At 32.3% G+C, this 25916-nt stretch overlaps 3 protein-coding genes across 6 annotated transcripts in view; 2 read left to right on the top strand and 1 right to left on the bottom strand.

Annotated features, from left to right (window-relative positions):
• The window catches only part of LOC148619206 (uncharacterized), a 29839-nt gene extending 26973 nt beyond the window's left edge, over positions 1-2866 (top strand). For all 4 annotated transcript variants that reach the window (XM_088578872.1, XM_088578870.1, XM_088578871.1 and 1 more), the window contains 3 exons: positions 78-203; positions 555-665; positions 1432-2866. In XM_088578872.1, coding sequence (XP_088434998.1) covers positions 78-203; positions 555-665; positions 1432-1455 — 261 coding nt within the window. In that variant the 3' untranslated portion in view covers positions 1456-2866. The remainder of the gene's footprint in view (positions 1-77; positions 204-554; positions 666-1431) is intronic.
• Positions 2867-3867: 1001 nt separating this feature from the next.
• LOC148619205 (renalase-like) lies at positions 3868-16154 on the top strand. Its single transcript, XM_088578867.1, has 7 exons — positions 3868-4096; positions 5411-5516; positions 7732-7874; positions 8370-8531; positions 9281-9454; positions 10273-10448; positions 14821-16154. The coding sequence occupies exons 1-7, from the start codon at positions 3967-3969 to the stop codon at positions 14977-14979; spliced, it is 1050 nt and encodes a 349-aa protein (XP_088434993.1). The 5' UTR covers positions 3868-3966; the 3' UTR covers positions 14980-16154.
• A 1468-nt stretch (positions 16155-17622) lies between these two features.
• Positions 17623-20927, bottom strand: LOC148619204 (marginal zone B- and B1-cell-specific protein-like). Its single transcript, XM_088578868.1, has 4 exons — positions 20539-20927; positions 20141-20247; positions 19664-19768; positions 17623-19282 (listed from the first exon to the last, which is right to left on the bottom strand). The coding sequence occupies exons 1-4, from the start codon at positions 20764-20766 to the stop codon at positions 19132-19134; spliced, it is 591 nt and encodes a 196-aa protein (XP_088434994.1). The 5' UTR covers positions 20767-20927; the 3' UTR covers positions 17623-19131.
• Between the last annotated feature and the right edge of the window lie 4989 nt (positions 20928-25916).

The following is a 25916-nucleotide window of genomic DNA, read 5'->3' as shown; positions in this document are numbered from 1 at the left end:
TTCTTGAAATTTTTATGATGTTTGTTTTTGATTTAAGATCCTTTATTCATTTTATTTATTTAAATATATTCCAACAGAGTGATATACAACAGTTAGAGAGGACAAGAGAATCCATGGCAAGAGAGTTAGTAAATCTAACCAATCAAAATGAATCATTAGAGGAGAAAGTACAAGAGTTGCCAGAATTAAAAGAGCAGTATCAGGTAATTTATGGAATCAATGTACATGTAATTACTATTAAAATGTATTTTCTGGACTTAACCAAAAAATAAATAAATCTAAAAATCATTATACAAATGGTTGCATAGTCTCCATAGTAGACAGTACAGTAGGCAGTACCTGTGTTTGGTCTGATATTAAAGCTTTGTTTGTGTTTCTTGTAAGTTTTCTATTGTTGACAAATACAAGTGACACTGATTGTAGGAATGAAAACTTATTTGTAGAAATCTTCTATCCTTTTTTCTTCAAATGCATGAGTTATCTATCATTGAATGTTTAACTTAATCAGCCATGGTTTGTGTTGTTACTTGTTATACTGTTTTTGTGTATTGTAGGAACTGGACCAGAGGTATAATGCCTTACTACAGATGTATGGAGAAAAAGTAGAGGAGGCAGATGAATTGAGATTAGACTTAAATGATGTTAAAGAAATGTACAAGATGCAGGTTGGTACATTAATATTTTTTGTACTTACTTGATTATGTATTGTAATTAGTGATAAAGTAATGATGGCTACTTAAAAGTAAAATTCTGTTTGAAATATATCAATGATGATATTATCATTTTAATCTTACCAAAAATATTAGGTGTATATATTAAGGGCTAGTATCTGTCAATCTCACACTGTGTAAATACTGTATTGGCTGTATAGACCATGACCAGCTGTAATTTCATAAATATGAATATGCGTAACCACAAGAATTGAAAACACTTTACCAACTTCATGAAATTCTAAGTAAAAAATAGTTAATATCTTTGATGTCTTTATACACTTTCATCCTGAACTCTTTAACTATTTTGCTGATAGACTTAACTCAGTAATATGATAGACATGATAGATATATTTAATGTGATATTATAGAAATATAGAAATACACATTACTACAACATGTAAATTTAACCAGTAGTAGGAAGTGAAGCACTGTCTAAAATTATCTAAAATCTGACTACATATTTAAAAAATATCTGCCAAAACTCAGGCAGGTAATTCAAGTTCACCCAAGGTTGAATAGAATATGAACCTGATGAATGGACCCTAATAAATATAACCTACATCATGACCACTCAAAGTGCTGAGGCTCAAAATATAAAAAGCATACATGAATGTAAATAATATAACAAAATGTCTTCTATAAATTATCCACTTTTAACATTTTGAAATAGCTCACACAATTTTTTTTTAAATGTTAATTTTTATTATTTTACTTTCAGATTGACCATCTACTTGCCAAGTGATCATAAGTGCAATAGTATCTTGGTTTAATTCTGTTGTTGCCATGTACCATTGATCAGTAGTTGTCAGTAGTGAAGACATCATTCATAATTCAAGTGGACAAGACAATCCACTTACTCATATTTAGTGCTAATTGACAGTGGGATGTACATTGTTGTGATTGTCATTAATAGATTTACATTGTTTCACCATCTTAGAATGCAGTGTGATATATAATGATGGAAGTAAAATAAGAGGATACAGTGTGTGACTTATTCATTGGAAATATTTCATTGTTTTTTTTAATACATTGTCAAGTTGTGTGTTGGAACATTTAGTGGGACAGTACTTGTTTTGTCTAATGTACCTATTTGTTAACACATATGTTAACTCTAAACCAATCAACTGTGATATATTCTGAGGTACAACTTTATTGTTATTGTCAAGTGTTTTATTATGTTGGATTATATGTAATTTGTCTGCTTCTGTAGCAGTCTTTCTAAAAATCAGACAGAAGGTGATTCATGCATGTCAAAAACCCACCGAAATTACGTTTTATTTCTTGTTGAGAAACAGTTATAGATCATATAACCAGTTTTGGTTTTTCATTTGGTTGTTTGGTTTTTTTATAGATTGTACATGACATTGGCACTTTTCAAGAGTTATCATTCTTTATTTGGTTTAAATTGGTTTATTTTAAGTGGGAGGTGAATGTATGTTGGATATGAAAGCATATGGTATTCTGTAAAGTGCAGATTTGAGTGCAGAAATGATTATTATTAACTGATAGTATAGCATATGTATACTCAAAAATCATTGTTTGTTTGGTGGGTTTTTCTACACCATGAATCACTTTACCATTAGCATTGTCTGAATTTTATGTGGACTGGTACTTTAATGAATTCTCATTTTCAGTACAAATTAGAACTATATGAAATTAATGATCTGAATTCTTCCATGTAAAATAACTAATTTGGGTGAAACAGATTGCTATTTATGTAATTTTTAAATAATTGTATACCTACACAAACAATTCCATAACAGACTTTATTTGCCTTGATTTCTAATGTTTCTGAATGAGCATATTTGTACAAGCTTGTTTAAACAGGTCAATTCTTGTTTTTCATCTCCATTTGTGGAACTTTTATTGTTGAACTCTTCATAGATCCTTTTCTTTCTTTCTAACTGTATACATGAGAATATCAATTAAAAATCTTTTAAGACATAAATTTCTCACATATGGACTTCTATCGTTAATTGTTTCATCTTCTTACATCTAAATTTTCTATACTTCCTTATATAACTGGACCATAGTACTGATAAATATTAGAGAGATAATTTGTGAGGGATGTTTTTTATAAGGATGAACTATTTATTGTATGCTGCTTAATGTGATAATTTATTTTTATTAATTAAAATTGGTATTGCAATTGTTTTTAGTAGTATGACCTTTTATGCCAGTAAATACATTAACATGTGTACAAAAGAATATGTAGCATCTCTTCCGGAATTGTGTATATTGTCTGTCCAATTAATTCTGTCATCTAAAAAAAAGTTATGGCAAAATTCAGTCATCAGCATATGTGTGAATATTCCAAATGACAACAAATTGACAATACAGTGATAAAATAAGACAACTAATAAGGCATATGGAATGGGTCAAGAGCAATATTCATCCACAACTGATTAGTTTCCTTAAAAGTATCACTAGATTTAAAGAGTTAAGTAAAACAGCATTCATATAAAGAAGAAAACATATAGGATAGGATATATGTAGGAAAGAATGACACACACTTCTTTACAGTTGGTGTTACATACCGATAAGTGATTTTCAGGTTTAACTTAAATTACATCTCCTGTTAAATGAATTGCTATGTTATTAATTACTTCCTTGTAGCTCAACTGGGTCAAAGGTTAACATGTTTTAAATTGACTTCTCTTAAACGTTTGTATCAGGTGAAGCTCTTTTTCTGTCACAGATATGTAGTTTAACATTACAATTGTAACTCTTGTTCATAATCAAAGCAAAATGGCTTCACAGATCAAGGTGAGTTATTCAGCTCCCTTGAGTCTCTTTGTGTGTTGTCAACAACACCTGAAATAATGAACTCACACAATTTACAAACTAATATGACAATACAATGATAATTATAAGTTTCATAATGAGTGAAAGTTGAACATTGCAAAATATCAACTCGCATTATTTAATTTTAACATCACAACAAACATGCCTTGTCAAGTTTGTAATGATGAAAGTAAATAATATGTTATCCATTGTGTTATATTGCAAATATCTAGCCATCTAAGATGTAGATAGAACGACCAAATCATAGAGATAGCAAATGATGATCATTTGTTTTGGTACGAAGCTCGGGAAGGGTCGAGTTATCGTTCCTCTTATATAACTTGCTCTCAATGTTTGTCCCCATTTCACTCCCTTTTCTCTTTTATCCCCAATTGCTCAATTTCGACATTGAAGATAGAAGCTGTACAAAGCTTGTTTGATGAGAACTTTTAACTGACTTATATTTGTCATGTTAGCAAATACAATGGAGAGAGTTTTTGTCGTCGGCGCAGGCATGACAGGGGCTATAACGGCTTCGCTACTTAGAACAGATTTTATAAATATGGAAATCAACGTCTTGGAAAAGGGTCGTGGGACAGGTATTTTATTTGAAATTAAGGCAAATATTGGAAGACATTGTCCTTCTGGATACAAGTTCAGTTTGAATTTCATTATACCATGCCATGCAACCCTCCATTTTAATCCCTTTTGGGATTCAGTATCCAGAGCTATTTTCTTATTTGGCCGCCCACTAAATCCCTTATTAAAGCAGCAAATTTCATTCAGGAAATTTGAAAATTTTAGATCACCTCGGAACAGAACGTTATACTTCACATGTTTCATTGGACACACTAAATCAAGTTAGAGGCTTGATTCTATATACATTACAAACAATGTGTTTTGGTTTGTTTTAATTTTAGGGGTATTTTTCTTGGTTTATTGTTTAGAATAGCCCTTAGGTAATTTATTTTTTATCGGGGTTCTGTTTATCTGGGGTTTATTAGATTGGTCTCTGTTATAACAAGGGGTCTCTTATTTATTTGTTTTTTTAGTTCTTTTTATATGCTTCAATAATTCTACTATTTGTTTTTTTTAGTTCTTGTTGGGGGTATTGTTAAGACTGGTTTTATGGGGGGGGGGGCTTTATTTTATTTTTTTAACTATTTAAGCTAGTTGTTACCATTGCAATCACTTAACATCTGTCATTGTCATCTGTCTAAGTTTTTTGTTTGACACTACTGGACAAATTAGAACCAAACTTGATATGAATGTTGCCTTGATCTGATGTGGAGATTTTTAATACATAGACAAACATTACTCAAAATGGAACATAAGGATCAAACAGAAGTTTTTTTTTTCATATATTTTCTAAATCATTTTGTGTGAATCGAATATATAGCAAATTGCTGCAATGTTGACATTGTTTTTGTTTATTGACATGTTTTATGATTATTAATGTTAATTATTTCGAATTATAGAATAGAATTCAATGAAAGTTGATTAATTTTTCCTTAGTTATGAGTGTTAAGAATTTTTTCCAAGAAAAAACATGGCTACTTGTACAAAAAAACCAAGCCAGGTAAGCAATGCAGGCTTTTTATAGAGCTTCTAGTTATCTTTTTTGTTTGAGGGGCGGCCCAATCAGAAAATAGCTCCGGGCACAGAATCCCAAAAGGGATTACCCGCCAATTTTATGCAAACATTCATTTGCCAGCCAAAGATGCATGGTATATGAATATTTTGGCTAGACTTATGTATCAGTCATACTGTACAATGTAAGTGTAACAATTGAGCTAAATATGTGTTATACTTATGTTCAAGCAAATGCAGGGCAGTAGGTGTATCCTTTATGTATAAGTTGTGTTTTCTTATGCTTACTCCAAAAATTTGGTAATGAAATAATTATTTTGTAGGTGGTAGGATGTCAACAAGTCGCAGTAACAAAGTAAAATCTTCTACTGTTGATCTTGGAGCTCAGTATATATCAGTCACCAAAGAATATAAAGCAAAGCATCAAAAGTGAGATGGGGCTATATTTCTAATTTAAGATGCATTAAACTTATGTAATTGTTTTAAAATTTATTTTTAACATATCTTTACTGTTAAATTTTACTAAATATCTTTCCAGTTTGTCTGTAAAGCATCTGTGATCTCAGCTAAAACGTTGAAGGTATAAGTACCAATCCTAAATTTAATGTACCCTTGTAAAGAATATCTTCACTATCCATGGGTAATTGTCCTTTCAAATTGAAATCTCGTTCGAAAGGACTTATTTGTAAATCTTTTGATGATTTGAAACAAATTATGTTGTTCTTGGTTACAAATCCACATAATTTTCTAAAACATCACAGAAAGGTAAAGTGTGCTTCACAGAAAAGCAGATTTGCAATATGCTTGATTTCCTTATTGATAAAATATTTGTCACAATTGGGGAGCTATTTTTCAACGAGTTGGCATTCCATTGGGCACTAATTGTGCTCCTCCCCAGCCTATTTATTTTTATTTTCATACCAGACTGAATTTCTTCAGAATCTCTTAAAGAGTGAAAATATAAAAGATGCAAAATCCTTTAACTTTACATACAGATATATTGACAATGTATTGTCTATGAACAACCCTTTGTTAGGTAAATGGTTACCTTCAATATGTCCACCAGAGATTGAGATAAGGAGACTTTAGAAATAGCTTGTTCTTCATATTTTTGGACCTACTTCTAAAATTTTACAATAGTGGTTATCTCAACACTAAGATTTATGATAATAGAGATGACTTTACTTTTAATATTATAAATTTTCCTTATCTGTGCAACTACATAACTTCATCTCCTGCATATGGTGTTTATATATCTGAATTGATTCACTATGCCTGAGCAAGAACTAACTACACTGATTTCCTTGAACCCCATAAATATCTGCTGAACAGACTCCTGAATCAGGAGTATGAGGAAATGCGTCACCAAATGTCTCTGACCTAATTCTTTTTATATATCAGTCCTTGGTTGAAAAATACTGTAAAAGTACTTTAATTTGTGGATACCAGTTTTCATGAATTTGGGAAGGAACAAAAGTTCGTGGATTCTTGAATTCATGGTTATGAAGTTCTCAGTATACACATCAAATCTCCTTTTCATTGGGAACTAAATTTCGTGGTTTGGCCTACCCCTGAAAACCATGAACATTAGTACCCCTCAAACAATAGAACTTACACAGTACTCAGTTTCTTCTGAGTTAATGAGTAATGATTGTTGTAAATTGTTCTTTGTCCTGATTTGACTGCTGATTTACCAATTATGATTCAAGCATGCAAATGCTTATTAATCACCACTGGTAATTTCACGCTGCAATGGAAGATAGAGGTTAAGGTAAAACCTAGATTTTGTTTGAAATGTCTGTACCAAATCAGGACCATTATGGTACCAGCTGCTCCTGTGGTGTAATATATATTTTGCCAGGTTTGTTTTGGACTTCACATGATTATGGATCAGATTAGTGTTTGATAATTTTGTTGTTACCCTAATTCACCTATCTTTTAACCCTTGTCTAGTGAAGATGTCTGAAGAACTGAAGTTTCATCCAAAGTTATAGATGTACCTATAAACACTTTGTTTATAGTGTTTTGGTTTTATGAATTGAAAAGGCTAAAATTTCTTTAGTAATCCAACATTTGTTATAACATTAAATGTCATTGAAAAACATAAATTTCAGGATATCAATTCAATGATTGACCCCTAAAGTTTTTTTGTCCATGTCCTGATGTGCAGATGTGTTTTTAAGATTTTAAAATGCCATTTTCACAGATATATTTGAAAGTTTCTATAGAATGGAGATAACTGTGTTGTCATCAGTATTGATTTGCTTGTCTGAGTAGTCTCAAATAATTTCATTTCATAAGCAACACGCTTTCTGATAGGATAAAAAATTTTGTCCATCATCTCAATATTTTCATTGTAATGTGACTGTTGTCTTCAACCCTTTTTAATAATGAAATTGTTAAATTTTGATACTAAAATTAATTGAAATAATATCGATTAATATTTTGATGCTAAAGTTAATTTGAATAACCTCAAAGCATGTGGTACACACTTAAAAATAACCCGCTAAGCAGGTCATGTGATTGAGGTTATTTTAAATAAACAGAAAAAACATAACAGTCATTTCTTAAATAACTGTCTCTGGCTCTGTTGATAACCCAGACCCTTTACACACATTTATATTGGTTTGATATTTCATTATAGATACCATGAAGATCTCCTTTCTAATGGTTTACTGGTACCCTTATCTGGAAAGATTGAGGGAGATAGACATGCAGAAGGAACAAGTCATTATGTAACCCCTAAGGGGTCTAGCTCCATTGTGAAATATTACATTGCCAAATCTGGTATGTATTGATAAATAAACTCCCTATTACACTCCCACTTCATAATTTTTTAAATAAACTTTGATTTTTTATCCTAATGAATTTGGGATTTCTGTTAGTGCAATACAGATTTGCAATTGACTCAGATAGATGGTATTGAGGAACCCATTTTATGTTCCCTACTTTTCCTAATTCACTTGATGGACTTTTATAAAAACCTTTCAAAGAATCATCATTGTTGTCTTAATCAATGTGAATGGGACCAATTTTGCATCCAAATCTCCTAATAAACGACTGGATTGATTTTGGGGGTCGACTGAAACCAATTAGTCAATTCTGGTCTAGTTCTATATTGTGTCAAATACTTGTAGCAATACTTGTCTCAACTGTTCAGTCATATGAAGCTGCACCATGTGAAGCATTTTATTTAATTTCATGATCAAGTGGAAATTCTAGAAAGTATGCATGTACAGTTACATTTTGCACATGTAGTTTAACCCAACTCTATTATTTTAGAAAGTACAGTACAAACAGACAATCTTGTGACAGCTGTTGATGTGGATCAAGGTCAAATAAAGGTCACTGATTCTGCAGGTCAAAGGTCATGTGATGGAATTGTTATAACAATACCAGTACCACAGATCCTAGCATTAAAAGGGTCTATTGCTCAGTTAATTGGTAGGTTTAACTCAAGACATTCTGCATTTTGTCATCAGTACTGATTTAAATTTTTATCAAATACTAGTAGTTTTTTTTCCAAACTTCAATAGTAAAAAAAAGAGATATTTGCTACACACATACAATTACGTATATTAAATTTTTTTTTATACCACCCAAGTCCTGAGGTTGATACTTGTATATATATGAAGTAAATAAAGAGGAACTAAGTGAAATTCTGGACTGAATTGCATGAAAAGGTATTAGTCTATTTATATTGTTTATATAAGTTAATAGACTAATATGAGTCAGACACGGCCTACAACAAAGCATCGCACTTATACATATTTCATACATTTGTTAAGTCATTGAAAAAAAAGGGACAATAGCAGATGGGGCAAGGAAGGATAAGTATACTGTTGTCCATTTAGGGTACCATTCAAGAAACTATGAATAATCTTTTGAAATTTTTTCTTTGTTTATGAACTGCTTATTTTAATTTTAAACCAATTTAGAGGCCACTTTCACTTTGAATTCACTTCCCTGACCCATTTCTACAAACCTATCTGATACCTATTCCGGTTGACTGGACGTACATTGTTAGCCTCATAATTGATGCTCAGTATTAAGACTTAATTGAGATTCGTCAGAATTGATTTCCTTCAATTTTTTTTACTGGTACTGTATACTTTTGACCTTGACAATAAAAGTGACTGAGTTATTTCAGTTTTAAACTCATTCCTACTAACTAAATGTATGGTATATTACAGAAAGGGATCAAAGTATTCAGCAAAAGTTAGAAGCCGTATCATATTCCTCAAGGTTTGCCTTAGGTCTGTACTATGGTCCAGAGAAAACACTTGATTATCCATGGAGTGGCAAATATATTACTGACAATCCTTGTATCAGATTTGTGGCTATTGACAACAAAAAGAGGGGTGTTGGTAAGTCTGATGCAATGATATGTGATTGAGTGTTCAGTATTAGAAACTGATGAACAAATTGATTTGTTATATTTTACAGTTTGTTGAGTTACAAAAAGGAGCAAAATTCTGAACTCAAGCTGTGCATAGATAACTGGCTTCTTTGAAAGGACTTACAGAGATCAATGTGGGATAAAGGCTTATTAATTACTTGTAAACATGCTAATTTGCGATGTATTTATTTTCGCAGTGGACAGAAAACCATGGAAAACAGTATCCGCCAAATTGATTTTTAACACTAAATAAAGCTTATGTTTTTTTTTTTTAAACTGCGAAAATTTATACTCGCAGAAATGTACACTTGACATAAGCACTTGACAATTAGCAACTGCAAAAATGAGTATGTTTACAGTATGTCCTGTCCCACCTTTCTATAATGCTTGGGCTGAACACCTCAGTACTTAATTTATTCTTTAGTTATTTATGCTATAGTTGCTTATGGGCCTTATCACTAAATTGACTTTTCAAGGGACAGTAATATTGCCTACACGTTGACGATGCCTTGAGCATGAGGGCATTAACAATGTTTTAGGCAATATCACTTCCCAAGGGCAGTCAATTTATCAATAATGCCCTCTACATTAGCAACTATTGTGGTTATTTCATTTAAGAATATGAAGCAGGAAGTTATCATGTGGTAATGACCCAAGCATGCCCTCTTGACATTTAAACACACATTAATAAAAATACAATAGGTAAACATGTATCACATGTCCCTGTTTTAATCATTATGAATAGCTCACTCTTCTTTGATTTGGAATTATTGTGTATTACAACAGGTTCTACAGACATTGGGCCATCTGTAGTAGTACATACTAGTGTTCCATTCAGTCTCAAAAATTTAGAGACAGATAAAGATGAGATGAAAGATGTGATCATGGCTCATCTCACACAAATATTACCAGACTTACCTCCCCCTGACGAGGTTAAAAGTCATAAATGGAGATTTTCTCAGGTAAACTAAAAATATGAAATTAAATCAATACATTCAATATTAATTCTCATTTTACATTCGAAAGCAAGAGACGATGTAAATATAACTATTAGTACTAGTGCCATACAACAGTTCAAATTAACTTGGTAAGTACCGGTAGCACTTTTATAAATACTGGTTCACAGTTGTATTTAAGTATTTACCAGAGTGCCTAATAAAGGAAGGACTAGGTATACTTTTTGGCCCCCTTCTAGGCAGAATTTTTAAACATGGTAGTAGAACAGTGATTTAGCTAGCGCTCATCATTTTCACCATTTATGAAAGGATTTCATAAATGACGAAAATACTTTAGATAGTTTTCGTCACTTAAATTTCCATTCAAAAAGTATTTCAGATGAATTTTTGTCACCCTAAATATAAATGTTGTTAAAAACTGTCAATTGTAAGTTACATAATTTCACCTGGCCTTACACTCTGACAAGTTTAATGACTTCACGCTTGGTAATTACCTGGTCAACCAGGTTTGAAATACATTATAATGTTGACCTGGCATCCCTGATATGTGCATCGTTATTAATCCTTTAAAATAACAACAATTTATCAATCTTTTGATCAGTAGGAACACAAAAGATAATCCCAAGGTTCTCACTCGTCTTCTGCTCGTCATTTTCGACTGTCAAAAAAAGCTTTGAGTTGACTCGAGACATTTCTCGAACTATAGAAATACCCAAGAATACCCCCAGAATACCCAAGAATACATCAAAATATACATTTGAACCTCCAATTTGACTGAAAAATATGTTTTATTTGATGAAAGATAATGTTTTATTCATTTTTTTTCTGGATTTTTTTTTCCTGACAATCACCCGGAATTTATCAATGTGACCAGTTACGCAATACTAATTATGCATGATAATCGATTGTTTTCTTTGATGTATTTTGACGTAGATCACAGTGATGTATCAATAAATCCGAGTATTCAAGAAAATGTTTGCAATTTAAATAGACAATAAACAATTTTATTTGCACAAACACATTTACAGTAAATGGTCATGGCATGAACAAAAACAGAACAATGTAATATACATTACATATAAACTAAATTTATGACCATGGTGCGACAGTGGTGTAAATCTGATCAAAACAGATTAATCTATAGTTTTAATGTTACATATTAATATAATTTCTGTTAAATTAAATTGACCTTCGATTCCAACATTCACTCATGAATTTGATAGTTATTTTTAGTATTTCTATAGAGCTACTGTTTAATATGTATGCTATGTCTCTTGGTGTGAGGTGAGGTTTTGATGAAGAAATTAAATTATGGTTGTCCAATTTCTTTCTGTATTGATTTCTTTGTGGTGCGTAGTGGGTGCACACAGAGAAAAAATGATATTCATCCTCTATGTTCCCATTATCACATGATTCACAAATACGTTTTTTTCTCTGTATCTTTTTGTACCGACCCCTTTCTATTTCTAGTGCATGTGCACTCAAACAGAATTTACTGATGATAGATCTTTCTATTTTAGATTTACATAAATCAATATATGGGGGGTCTTTAGACGGAATAAATATTTTACGGAAAAATGACAGTTTTTCACTCATAGCTATTGAGCCTACTAAATTTTGCTTAAACTGATCGTGTAGTCTGATAAATAAATGATGAATAAATGATATTAAAAATTTTATTCTGGACTTAGTTTTGATAATATATAGAAGAGGCCCTCTCACCAAACAGTATCAAATGCCTTTTTAAAGTCTATAAAGGCGACAAAGACTTTCTTTTTCTTTCTTTTGTAGTTATCTATTATTGATTTTAAGGTAAAAAAGTGATCAGTTGTTCTTGATTTTGATTTGAATCCAATTTGTTTTTTATCGATCAGTTTATTGGATTCAATAAATTGATACAATCTTTCATGAATAATTTTATTAAAAAGTTTACGTAGATTAGAGGTAATTGATATCCCTTTATAGTTTGATAGGTCTAATTTATCTCCTTTTTTTAAATATTAAAGAAATGTAGCTCTTGTTCCATATTTTAGGGAATGATCCTGTATTGAATATTAGGTTAAATAGTTTACATAGTGGTACACTTGATCATTTCATTTGAAATTAAATCAGCTCCTGTTGATTTGCCATTTTTTAGTGTCTTTATTGCTTTTAATATTTCATTTTAGTCTATTCTGTCGTTGAGAGTGTGGTCATTATTGAGATTATTTTCTGCAAGATTATTCTTAAGGTTTGAAATTATCATTTTATGAAAATTGTTATTTTTTGAATGACCAGAATTCATGTCCTTAAAAAAATTTATAAATTTTTCTTCATAAAACTTTTTATCTTTACTGCTTTCTGATAACCTGTTTAGTTTATTTATAAGGTTCCAAAAAGATTTAGGATCCTTATTGAAGTTGTTTGATATCTTATCATAAATTTGTGCTTTGTATTTTTTCTCTTCTTCTTTACACCGCCTTCTATATTTAGAACGTAGAGAGTAAAAGGTTTTCCTGTATTCACCATTATTGGGATTTTTATTTACAAGCGAACAATATTTGTGTACAGTTACATGAAGGTCATGGCAAGATTCTGTGAACCATGTTTTGGGTGAATTTCTTTTATTTTTATTTTTTGGGAAGCTTTTAATAAGTTTAGTAGAGTTTAAGGCTGTATCATATAAAGTTGTATATATGTTTTCAACAGCTGTTTCTCAGTCAGTGTGTTTTACTTGAGGGCTTTGAATATTATTTGAGTATTTAACCAGTGTTTCTTCATTCCATATGAACTTGCCCAGAAGGGGTTCAAGGTTACCTTTTTGTGAAATTTTTAAGTTATTAAAGCAAGTGAACAGTGAGCAGCTAGTTGCGCAATGATTATTGAGATTTGTTTCTATAAAGCTGAGACCTTTCTATACATTTACATATCTTCCCTGTATCAATTTGATCCGATGGAGCAGTGTATATATATATTTTCAGAAATTTAAATGCACACACTACAAACACAATCTCTCCGATGTGGGACTGGTCATCTAATGGATTTCAATTAATATTAACGCAATACTGGACAGTTATGAAGTGTTTATCAACGATAAATATTTATTTTACGATTCTCTTTTCTTCTTGAAATGAAATTACAATGATTACGAACTTCTTCAATTCGACTCATGATCCGGGGTCAAAGGTAACTAAACAAATTACCACCCATCAAGGAGCAACCGCTTACAGAGATAAAAATTCTACATTTGACTGTGCCAATGTGGCCAAGCTCCTTTCTATCTCTAGTTTCTGCTTTATCATCTGGTGACTGTGAGAGGGGATTTAGTAGGTATACAATCTGATCAAAACCTATCTTAAGAACAGGCTCAAGGTTTCATCAGTCAATTCTCTTCTAAAGATCTGTCTCCATCCTTCTGATTTGAGGAGTTTTGGGTTGAAGAGGGCTTTTGAGGTGTGGTGTTTGGCAAAGGACAGAAGGATTTTCTCATACCATAATAGTAGCTTTTGTCAAATAGTAGCTATTTTTAGACTGACTGCATCAAAGCTTTGTCATGATGTAAAAAATCTGTTTTTCTGATAGTAACTATTTTATTGTATTATGTAACACACGTTTTCTAAATAACAGTTATTTGTCGTATTATTTATTATATTTATTGTTATATCTGTATCTGTAAACTTGAAATAAATATGTTAAGCGTGTTTATGTCTTTAGTTTATGGTACTATTGACTATTTACAAAATTCTGCAGCTCATAATATGTCGTTTGTGTTTTATGCAAAAGTGACTGAAGCCCTCAAAATCTTAGCTAAACTCTGCAGAATGTTACCAAACTGCATTTTTGTTAATGGTTTAATGGTACTAGTGTAGAACAACAGCATTATCATACTCAAATTTTTTAATTAGCTCTTGTAAAGTCATGATAAGTCGAACATGGTTCAAAATTAAAGTTTTTGTAAAAATAGCTTAGATTTGGTACAAAATTGATCATTTTTTTCAAATTTGTGAAGACGGCACCAACATTGACCCACCAATTTATTAGGAATAATGATAAAATAGATAAAAGTGCTTCAGAATATCAAAACATTACATGGATCTACATTGGCATAGACAATTGTGTTTCAGGTGAAATGGATAATTTAATTTTTGGTTTTGTAAAATTTTTAAAACTAATCAGTTACTTTGACCAAAAGATTATGACTTAATAAGTTATAAATATAGACAATTAAAGTTTAGGTTAAACACTTTTGTTCAGCAAGTAAAAGTTTGCTGTGACCAAAGATCAATTTTCAGAAAAACAAGTGTCAAATTTCACCCATAAATGTTCCTCAGCCATTGTTTTGAAGCCTGATAGAATTACTTTTTGATAAAAAATTATGTTGATCCTTTTGAAATTTTAGGTGCATAAAGGTTATGAAGGTAGTCCAGGATGTATAGTACTAAGTGAGAAACCATTGATTATTCTGGCTGGAGATGGCTTTACACATTCTAACTTGGACGGTTGTATATCATCTGCCCTATCTGTACAAAGAACAGTGAGAGAGTTAGCAAAATTATGATATTGGTGTTTAGGGAACCAACATAGTCACATCAGTAACACTGTTGCTAAAGTAAAAATGAAGAAGTGTTTTTAAAAAAATATATTTATTTTGATGACAGGTATCAAAAATATCAATATGGGACATTTATTAACTATTTCTGACAATATATGATTTTACTGCAGGATTTAGTGTTAGGTTATTACTTTAGAAAGGCTATAAATGGATAGCCATTTCAACCAACACCTATTCATGATTATTGTTATCTATCTTTAATCATTGTTGACAGTAGAATTTTGAAGGAGACAGGATTTGAATCACTTCACCTATTGATTTATGTTACATGGTGAAAGGTGACAATTTATATAAAGGGCATCCCAGTTTTAATTGCTGATATCTTCATTATTTGTGAATACATTTGTAATTTTTTTTCTTTAGTACTAACCAAAAACTGATTCTGGTGTGTATAAAAAATATTAGAATAAAGTAAAACAAAAAGTTTTAATGAAATGAGTTTTTGAATGATGTTTACATACATTCAATGGAAATCAAAATGTTGTCATTGTTAATTGCCAATATCTTAGCTACATGTACTTTGAATGGACTTGTCAATTTTTTTTCAATACACTGCTGCCTTAAAATTTGCTCAATTTTTTTTAAATTATTTGATAATAAATTATAAATTAAAATCTGTCTGGAAGTATGTTGACATGCATTCATATCTACTGTAAAAGTACTTTATACACAATGAGTGAAGAACATTCTTAGGTTCAAAGTTAAAATGTGATTGTTATGTATTAAAATTATTGAAAATGTTGTAATGAGTACATGTACCAGTATCTTGGATTGCCATGTAAATGTACTTGTATAGTCCTGCAGTTGGAACCAGAACATGTCCAATGTTACCTAATTGAAACCTGTACAACCACTAATAAATAACAAAACAAACTAGGCCATTTTATTAACACAACTGTTTTTATCTAGGTTACCATGTCTATTTAAGAGCATTATTGGTTAATTTGTAATTTTTTAATCATAATTGATATGCAGTGACTACCTCAGTATTGTGTAAATTGATTTAAAATTAAAAATTAAAATGTTGCCATTTTCTTGATATTTGTTATACTAAGTGTTATTATTTTGTATATTTATTTGTTATCAGTTAAAACATTTTTTGATATAAATAATTTACTTTATTATCAAAAGTTAGAAGCTTTTTTACAGTATTAATTTATTTGACATTACTTGAATAATTTGATTTTGACAGTGTGAACTGTGTTAACTGTTTTCAGACCCATTGGAATAAAGTATATAAAACTCACCATTTACTTTTATAGAAACACCAAACAAATTTGCTGAGATTTCCAACATTGTAGCTTAACCCAACATTTAAGTAAAAGTTTTTATTTAAATCAGAGAGGAGGTGATTCATGCTGTCAATAAGCTGCCAAATTCAATTTTATTACTTATTCAGAAACAGTTACTGACCACATAAAGTCTTAGTTTTTAATTTTGGTCCATGTGCCTTTGAGACAAAAATTACCAGTATATAGATTGTACATGACATTAGTACATTGCAAGAGTTATTGTTCTTGGTTTAATTGATTTAAGTAGTAGATTAATGCATGGTTTTCTCCAAAATACAAATTTCTTCGCAGAAAGGACTATAGTTACATAAAAATATGATGTATGTACATAGTAAGAGCATTGTTTGTTCAGTGGGTTTTTTCTTCACCATGAATCACCATGAACTAGCCATGTCTAAATTTTACATAGACTGGTACTTAAGTACAAATAAAATGATTTTTTAGCATTTATTAACAAGGTATAAACAACAATAGTGAGAAAATATAAGCTAGGTACACATGTTAGTAGCTTAATGTAAGATGATAATACAAACATATGTACATAACAGATGTCATAGCAGATACTGGTATAAAACAAATGAAATGATAAGCTCATAATTTAATCTTGGAAAAATAAATACTTCAAAATATGTAACAAATTTCAAGATACTAAGGTAATACATTAAATAAAGCAAGACTCAACATACTCTTCAATCAGCTTTTATTACAAGAGATTTTAATTTACTAAACAAATGTAGGGCTCTCAACAGCAGCACTGTTTGACAGCAAAATTAGTATATTTCTCATTTTAAGCAAACATTTGGGTATACCAATGCTTTATAAGCAAACCTTTTGTATTAAAAAAAAACACCAGACCCTTAAGTTTAATGAATAACTTTTATTTTCTCTCCATTGATGTAGAAAATCTTAACTCATTACATCAAAAAGAAAGCTACCTTGGTAACCAATTCATAAATACAAAAACAATAAAATGATGGCAAGATGGGAAGACATACACATTATTGCATTAATGCCTGTTAAGGTAGATAATACCTACCAGGATTACACAGAACTTTCTTTTCTATCATCTTGTAAAATCATACATATATATTCAGTTAGCTAATAGTGTTTAAATGATGTGAAAAAAATATTTTCAAAATATTTTAAAAGAATTTTTGACATTAAAATTAGTATTGTAAAGTTACAATTATGAACTGTTAAAAAAGCAGTTTCAAGGGAAATAATTGGAAAAATAATGAAAATTTCATTTTTTTTTTTATTATTACAAGAAAAAGGGATTGGTGAACTTTTTGGTGAATTTTTTATTTTTTTTTTTTAATTTTAAAATATGAAAGAATGTCTGTTGTTTTTTTATATATATATAAATTTGTACAAAATGTTATCAACCAGTTCTTTTTTTTTTTAATAGTACATGAAATAGTGAAAATTCCCTACATATTCCATACAAGATGTAGTAAAATATTGCCTTTATTCAGGCTCAGTTTTCTCAAAATAATGCATTAAAATTCTGCAGTTTGTTCGCTAAAGGTCATCTTTGAGAATAACTAGGAAAAATATTAGGTATGATTTACCTTAATAACACACACACAATCACACATTGACAGTTGTTACACAATTAACTCATGATCAAACTCACCTTTTACATAGTACATGAAATAGTGAAAATTCCCTACAGATTCCATACAAGATGTAGTAAAATATTGCCTTTATTCAGGCTCAGTTTTCTCAAAATAATGCATTAAAATTCTGCAGTTTGTTCGCTAAAGGTCATCTTTGAGAAAAACTAGGAAAAATATTAGGTATGATTTACCTTAATAACACACACACAATCACACATTGACAGTTGTTACACACTTAACTCAAGATCAAACTCACCTTTTACATAGTACATGAAATAGTGAAAATTCCCTACAGATTCCATACAAGATGTAGTAAAATATTGCCTTTATTCAGGCTCAGTTTTCTCAAAATAATGCATTAAAATTCTGCAGTTTGTTCGCTAAAGGTCATCTTTGAGAAAAACTAGGAAAAATATTAGGTATGATTTACCTTAATAACACACACACAATCACACATTGACAATTGTTACACACTTAACTCATGATCAAACTCACCTTTTACATGCACTGTGATATTTACATTGTCTAACTTCATATTAAGTTCACAGTTGACATGGTACAATTGCTATCAACTAATTAAGTCATAAAAAAAGCAGTGATTGGGAATAGAGGATGTCATACCGTAAAAGTGGTCATTTTTTGTGGTCATTTCATTTTTCGCTATATTCACAGTCTAAGTTGGAACTCGAAAATCAATTCATGCGAAATATTTGAAGATAAAATAAAGTTATTCATCTTTGTCTAATTCAATGAACTGTTTGTCTGCCATGAAAATTACATTACGATAAAAAAATAACTTGAAATGTGAAATTTTCCACACACGAAAAAAAAAAACACACTTATACAGTATGCCATTTATCAACTGAAATTTTAATCCCAATAACTTAAGTAAATACAATGAATAATAGGATTTTTTTTTCTTTCAACTCAACACACTATACAATTAAAATACATTAAAAAAGTTCTTTCATTTTAACTCTCACAACACTGAAAATCAACCGTTATTATTGTTATGATACTAAGCACTGAAAAGCTTGTCGTAGGAATAATCATAATTTCATATTCCAAGACTTGTATTTTGTATTCTCTTGCACTCAAGAAAATAGCATAGACATTGTGTTGAAATGAGTGTAAAAAATATCCTGGACACATTAAATACAACCAATATTGTCAATCATGTAATGTTATCACAACTCGTCCTTGGAACCAGTACTACACAAACCAAATGGTCCCTTTCCATAACATAATGTCTTAGATAGTGTCCTGTCTGCTCTGAAAGCATCATACATTTCTTCTTCACCCATTTCTTCCAGGTAGTTATTACACATAGCTTGTAGTCTGAAAAGGATTTATATACTTAATAGCTATGATAAAAAATATCATGCCAATTGGAAACTTTTAACATTCGCTCTTTGAATGACTTCAAAGAAAATTTTAAAATTTACATTCACCCATGATTGTTTTTATATAATTGGAATTATGAATACATTCTGACATGTTTTGCAGTGTAGAGCCAAAGCCATGGGAATAATGCTCACAAGATAAAAATACACATATAAATTATAAAAGGGCACACAATCCAGCATTTCCCTTAGTCGTTGAAATATATACATTTTTCTATAATTTTGGTTTGATTGAATAATCTGAGTTGTCCCTTAGTATTTCCAAAAATAGATCTGAAACTGATGACTTAAGCAAAAGGGAACATTCTGATTGTACCTGACTGGCCATTTGCCTCCGCCCTGCATGATTCCTGGAGATTCATTAGCTGGCATTCCTGGTCCTGATATTCTTTTTTTACCATTAACTTGCTTTAAACCATAGCTGTAGTTGGGGAAAAAGAGGAGATACAAAATAATTATACAATTAAATGTAAGTGCAGTTGTATTGTGCTGTGTGTTCATCAGAACTTTTTGGGTCCCAGGTAAAAGCTTTCAAATTTAGACTGATACACTTAAATATATATGCCACTACATTAGATTTTTTCCACATTGGTGCAAAATGTCCATTGATAAGTACAAAATATTTTCAGAAGTTTTCTATTTTTTTTTATACAATAGTAGATGCAAAAAACAGTTTGCCACAAATTCATAACATCAACATCAAACCATTTAAAGATTCTGCAGGTACAAAGCATATTACTTAAAATTATAATTCAAGTTACTTGAGTATTACAGTGTACAAGCAAGTACATACTGTTCAAATCCTGATTTACCACAAGCTTCATCAGTAACATCAAATATCTGAGATTCCGTCAGCTTCTTAGACTTTACTCCTTCTGCCTTGTTAAACCCAATAGATAACTAGAAAATGAGAAAAAACACACTTTACTTTGGCTGAGGAGCGGGGCTGAAATTACTTCGAAAAAAATTAAGTTATACAAAATCGAATAAAGTCAAGTGTTTTTTACTCAGCCCAGTACTTAATGAATGCAGATTTTCAAACAAATATTGTCAACTCTGGCTTCTGCTGAAAAAAAATATTCCCCATAAAATTGGGGTATTACCAAATAAGTAGGGAGATAAAAATTCAGAAAATCTAGCCATTCAAGAATTTTCTACCCGCCGTGGACCTCACAATATAGGACGACTTACCTGATAAGCAACAACTAAACATCCGTCACATTTTAATGCAGTGGGCATATGCTGACTGTGAGCCTCCTCGTCGCTAAGGTCGGGTGCACTGAAGTTAATTACCCCTGATTTACCATCTCCAGATTCGTCCACTGTTGCATGATCACCGAATTTGACACTTTCACACTTGATCTTTACAATAGAAGAAACTATAACCACTATGACTATTCTCCATAAAAATTCACCCATTGTAATACACGTGAACTAATAATGAATTCTGAAAGTATAGATTTTCAGTCAGAATAATCTAATATCATTTTAACTTTTCACAAAACGTGGTTTATTACGATTCGTTGAAATCGTTGGATTATTAAAGTCCCTGATGAATTGTTGAGTACTTGAACCATGACCAATTGTTACATGCAAATCGGATTTGAACTTTATTTGCTGAAAGGTTACGGGTGGCTTAAAGGATTCTATTGTTAATTCGATTTTTCGAGTGTTTCTAAAACTTGAGCTATCGAATATGTAGTGGTCCTTTCATCAGGGGCGAATCCAAGCACTTTGAAAGCCGGGGTTCCTCGAAAAAAGGGGAGTTCTAGAACATCGTTTACTATTTTTTGTCAGTTTTACACATGTAAATGACAAATTTTCCAATAACATAGAGGGGTGTCAACCCCTTGCACCCTCCCAGTTCCGCCACTGCTTGTAGCTTTCATGCAAATTAAATTGATAGAAAAAAGATGATCAAAAGCAATCAAGGGAACCAAGGTTATAGCACTAATCAAAGAATGTAATCCAGGGACAATGTAATCCAGGGACAAAGACCAGACATGTAAAACAGACATGCACAACAAAGAACACAAAGTAATTAAAATTATACATACTAGGGGCGTAGCTAGCTTTTAATGATATGCACGCAGGATGAAACGGACTCTGCCCACCTCGAAGATGTGGCCTTACGGCAGCGGGTCTGAAGCTCTGGGGGTAAATGGTGCAAAATCCTGCATTCTGACCATTTCCTGGGACCTAAAAACTGCTGCTGGAATAATAATTTTTTTTAAAGAAATTTCTCTTTTTTTGAGTTATCATACGAAGGACAGTGAGATTGTCGGAAAATGTGATTAATTTAGGGTGTTACCAAAAGTCTTCAGAACCCTACTCAAAGAACAAATGAAGTGTTTGCGCGTGATTAATAAGAAATACACTAATCTGTAATTTTATTAAATATTACTTAGTTACCTAGAACTGTCCACAATCTGCTCTTCGTGTCTTGGCAGAAACAAACTTTTCCATCACTTCGTCTAAATCGACTGGAAATTCGCGGTGAATATGCATCAACGCAAGTGCTGCTAATCTGTCATTGTTCATAGTAGATCGTACACAAGTCTTCAATCTTCGAAGTACGCTAAACGATCGTTCAGCTGTAGCGCTTGTTACCGGCATTGTAAGCATTATACAAAAGATTGTCTCAATGGAAGGATACAGGACAGGATCAACTGCATTGGGCATCTGGTTCCGAGGCGTTTTTGACCAGCGCGCACGCCAACGGACAACCTCTCTCTTAAATTCATCCAAGTCACAAGTAAGGTCCACTTGATACATGTAGGTCTCGAACAATGTCACAATTTGCTCATCTGTAAGGTTGTTTACGCAATGTGGAAAAAGATATTGACCGTGGAACCGATTTTTGGATTTGATAAGACGAGACTCTAATTCCATGATCATATGATCGATAAATGGGTAGTACAAAGACACTTTCCAGTACTGTTTCAGTGTATAGAGTGCGTCGGTCCGACTCGTCCAACGTGTTTCGCATAATGTGCGTAATTTGGTTCGTTTGTCCATGTTGTCTTTCGTAGCTACATCTGCATTCAATTCTTCGTAAAATGCTTGAAGTTTCTTCGGAGAATAATCGAATGCAAATGCAACGTCCTGGACGGTAGACATAACATGTTTCACTGAGGCATCCTTACAACTATGGACCATTGCCAGTTTGAAGCAGTGCGATTTACAGTGGACACACACAGCACATGGAGCTGTTTGCTGAATTCTAGCCTGATCCCCGTTATATTCTCCAGACATGTTCGCGGCACCGTCGTAGCCCTCTGCTCTTATTTTCATAGTATCGATAGAGGCACTGTTAAGAGTTTGAATCAAGAGTTCGGCCAAATGTTCACCGGTAGTATTCTTTGCCATTACAAAGTCAAGAAAATCTTCCTTGGTCGATATTTTATGGTCGATATCGTCCCTTACCAAGCAGCGGAGACAGACTAAAACCTGATGACGGGTAGATGCATCGGTTTTTTTTTCATCTGGGATTAATGTAAAAAAAAACCCACTTACTTTTGTTGCAACTTTCGACTATCCATGTGCGAATTTGATCTCCAATAATGTTAATAAGTTCATTTTGGATATCAAGCGATGTGTACTTAGCCCTACTACTACTATTGGTCTGTCAGAATATCGTCGCCGCGTGCCTTAGAACGCAAGATGGCCATGAAATTACCAAGCTTGGGTGTATGTCCGCGTATCGCTAAATTTTGCTTTCAGCAAAGCAACAAGGTTTCAATTATTTTCAGGGACAACAGCTTTGCTAGTTGATGCAGCTGCTATAGAGCACTGAGCAACGTCTTTATTTATCTCTGACAAGATCTCCGTAAAAATTGGTTCCTGTGTAACACTTTCTGTGTTATAAGAACTTTCGCCGTAGTAGCAAAGAAACTGTCTATTGTTTTCCATTTAGGTTTTTCTGATTTCTCACGTTCCGACGTCATGCTTATTTGACGCGACAACACAAAACTGACGTTGACGGAATCGAATAAATCTCTGCATATACTGTCAGACATAACCCAAATCAATTAATCGAAGATTGAAGTCACTGCCATCTGCAACTGGTGTATCTAACGCCATATATGGTGAATGGAATTGTGCAATGTACAGTAGAAAGATCATCAAAAAGAGATTGATAGAAGTGCTTTTTTTTCTCCGATGTGCACGCACGTGCGTGTTGACATATAGGGAGCTACGCGCCAGCATACAAAGCAACAAATGCAAATGAGCAACTCGGACTCCACTAAAATCTGGGAGCACGGACCAGGTGCACCGGTAGGGTAAGCGTCCTCTGCTTTTCTAGAAACACCACCCAGGGTTAGGTTGCTACAAGATTGAAGTCATCACTACAGAAGTATTATGGTCGTCATCATGAACTCGTGGATAGTTATGGTGTATCCATCTGCACCATGAAAACGGATTTATTCAACGGGTCATAGTTTTCCTTTCCTCGTTTGTCTACCCCTGACTTTACGAACAACTCGGCGGGTGTTTCTATAAAAACAGAGGACGCTTACCCTACCGGTGCACCTGGTCCATGCTCCCAGTTTTTAGTGGAGTCCAAGTTGCTCATTTGCTTTTGTTATTTGTATGTATGATTTCAGTTACTTTATGTTCTTTGTTGTGCATGTCTGTTTTCCATGTCTGGTCTTTGTCCCTGGATTACATTCTTTTGATTACCGCTATAATCTTGGTTCCCTTGATTACTCTTTAAGCATACGCTGTATTTGAATTTAGGATATGCTTCAATATTTTAGCATATGTAAAAATCTAATTATGCCTATGCTTAAATATGCCTAAATATGTATGCATGCGCATAAATCAAATTTTACATTTGCTTAAATCATTTATCATATGCATATTTAAGCGTATGCATTAATACGTTTTTTTGACCCTGATACTGTGCCATAAAATACTAGCATTATTATTCTGCTTCTGCACGAATATGTGGTCCAGCTATACTTCTGAAAAGTTTGGGTTCCATTGTTACAATCATATGTAGTTGTGATTATTATATAGATAGCAGTGGTTTATCGAATGTTCCCAGCGTAATAAATTTCGATTATTCACACTGTGAAATAAAAGCGGTAATCAGGGGCGTAGCTGCCTATACGCAAATACGCAGTTGCGTACTTTTAAGTAACAAAAATAAAAACACACATTTTAAAGATGAAATAAAGGTTTTATGCAATGACTCACTCACTGGGGGCCTTGAGCGACCCCCACCCCCCCCAAGACCCCTCTCCGTAATTTTGCGTACAAATAAAGGTTACAGACCACCAATTCAACCAATGAGCATTTGGAACGTACGCAAAAATAGTCCTACGCAGAAATTACCCCTGTTCCTCATAGTGCTGTGAAAAAAGTTCTCATCTTATTTAAAAAATTTAAACGGTTTCTGAAAGGAAAAACATTTCTGTACATTTTATAGGTGCATTTTACTTCTTGTGATGTGAAGCCTAATCTCCATAATGATTTTTAAGTATACCCCTATCTTGTGAAAACACTGGGATTTCCCATGCTATTTATAGACCCTTCACTTCCGGTGACCAGTACTGCACTGCAAGTCTGCTAACCCCACATGCCATTCTGAGGATTGTGAGCTGACATATGTAGAATCATGCTGATATATAGTCCTCTGCAGGTTAAAGTTAAGGTAAAGTCCAGAGAAGCCATTGAATATTGTGAAATTAGCATAGAAGCCTATGGAAAGTGGAATTAGTGGTTTTTAGCCTAAAACAGGCCTAGCTACGCCCCTGGTAATTTCACTCTCGGACTTTCTACCGCCAAAATGTCACAACATAGATATCAATCCGCCAATCACAGAATTTAAAATTCATGTTGAAAAATATCGACAAATTATGAAGGAAATCTGTATAATAAATAAGATAATAAATTGGTTATCGTGAATAACTAAAATGTGATCACTCGTGCCAAGACCGCTTGAGGATTTAACTGATACGCGAAACAAGTTCCGCACACTCGCTAAATCTAGGCGTTCTTCGGCACTCGTGAAAATATTTTGGTTATTCACTCTTTCCAATTAATTCTCCTATTATTCATCAGCCATGTAGTATTAAGTATTATGCTAATTGATTTACACTGAATAATTGACTGAAAATGCACCATATTATACCACTTATAAAAATAGTAAATATTTACAGAGATCATCAAAAGGTCTTAAATAAGTGTAAACACACCTACAAGTAAGCTCTGAAAGGCCCCGATAACAAAAGCAATAAAATCTACGGTAACGGGACGATGCCACTTCAAAATAAACTAGAACGTCAATTAAAGACACAAAAGCACATTAATGACCAACATTATCCAACACAATTGACAATAGAGTGTAATTATTCATTTCTAACCAAACATGCTGCAAGAGCAGCAGACAACTTGGAAGTAGTGGACAAACATCCGAAATTAACAAATTTAGATTACGGCGGCGAAAAATCACCATAAAACATGTGCTATTTATCAATTAAAGCATGGTTTTCTCTCAAATATAGATTTGTAACGTAAAAATATGGTGTATGTAGATGGAAAAAGCATCATTTGTTTGGTGG

This window comes from Perna viridis, chromosome 4, assembly GCF_037379345.1.
Source record: "Perna viridis isolate PV_CMFRI_1.1 ecotype Kerala chromosome 4, ASM3737934v1, whole genome shotgun sequence".
Lineage (NCBI taxonomy): Eukaryota > Metazoa > Mollusca > Bivalvia > Mytilida > Mytilidae > Perna > Perna viridis.
This window is presented reverse-complemented; position numbering and strand designations above follow the sequence as displayed.

Bases quoted from the DNA above. Each gene is read 5' to 3' on its own strand.
- LOC148619205 (XM_088578867.1), top strand. From the start codon at position 3,967: ATGTTAGCAAATACAATGGAGAGAGTTTTTGTCGTCGGCGCAGGCATG. The intron at 4,097-5,410 runs GTATTTTATTTG...ATTATTTTGTAG, and splicing joins GGAAAAGGGTCGTGGGACAG to GTGGTAGGATGTCAACAAGT. The intron at 7,875-8,369 runs GTATGTATTGAT...CTATTATTTTAG, and splicing joins ATATTACATTGCCAAATCTG to AAAGTACAGTACAAACAGAC.
- LOC148619204 (XM_088578868.1), bottom strand. From the start codon at position 20,766: ATGGGTGAATTTTTATGGAGAATAGTCATAGTGGTTATAGTTTCTTCT. The intron at 20,248-20,538 runs GTAAGTCGTCCT...CTCATTTTCTAG, and splicing joins GTTTAGTTGTTGCTTATCAG to TTATCTATTGGGTTTAACAA. The intron at 19,769-20,140 runs GTATGTACTTGC...CCCCAACTACAG, and splicing joins GGTAAATCAGGATTTGAACA to CTATGGTTTAAAGCAAGTTA.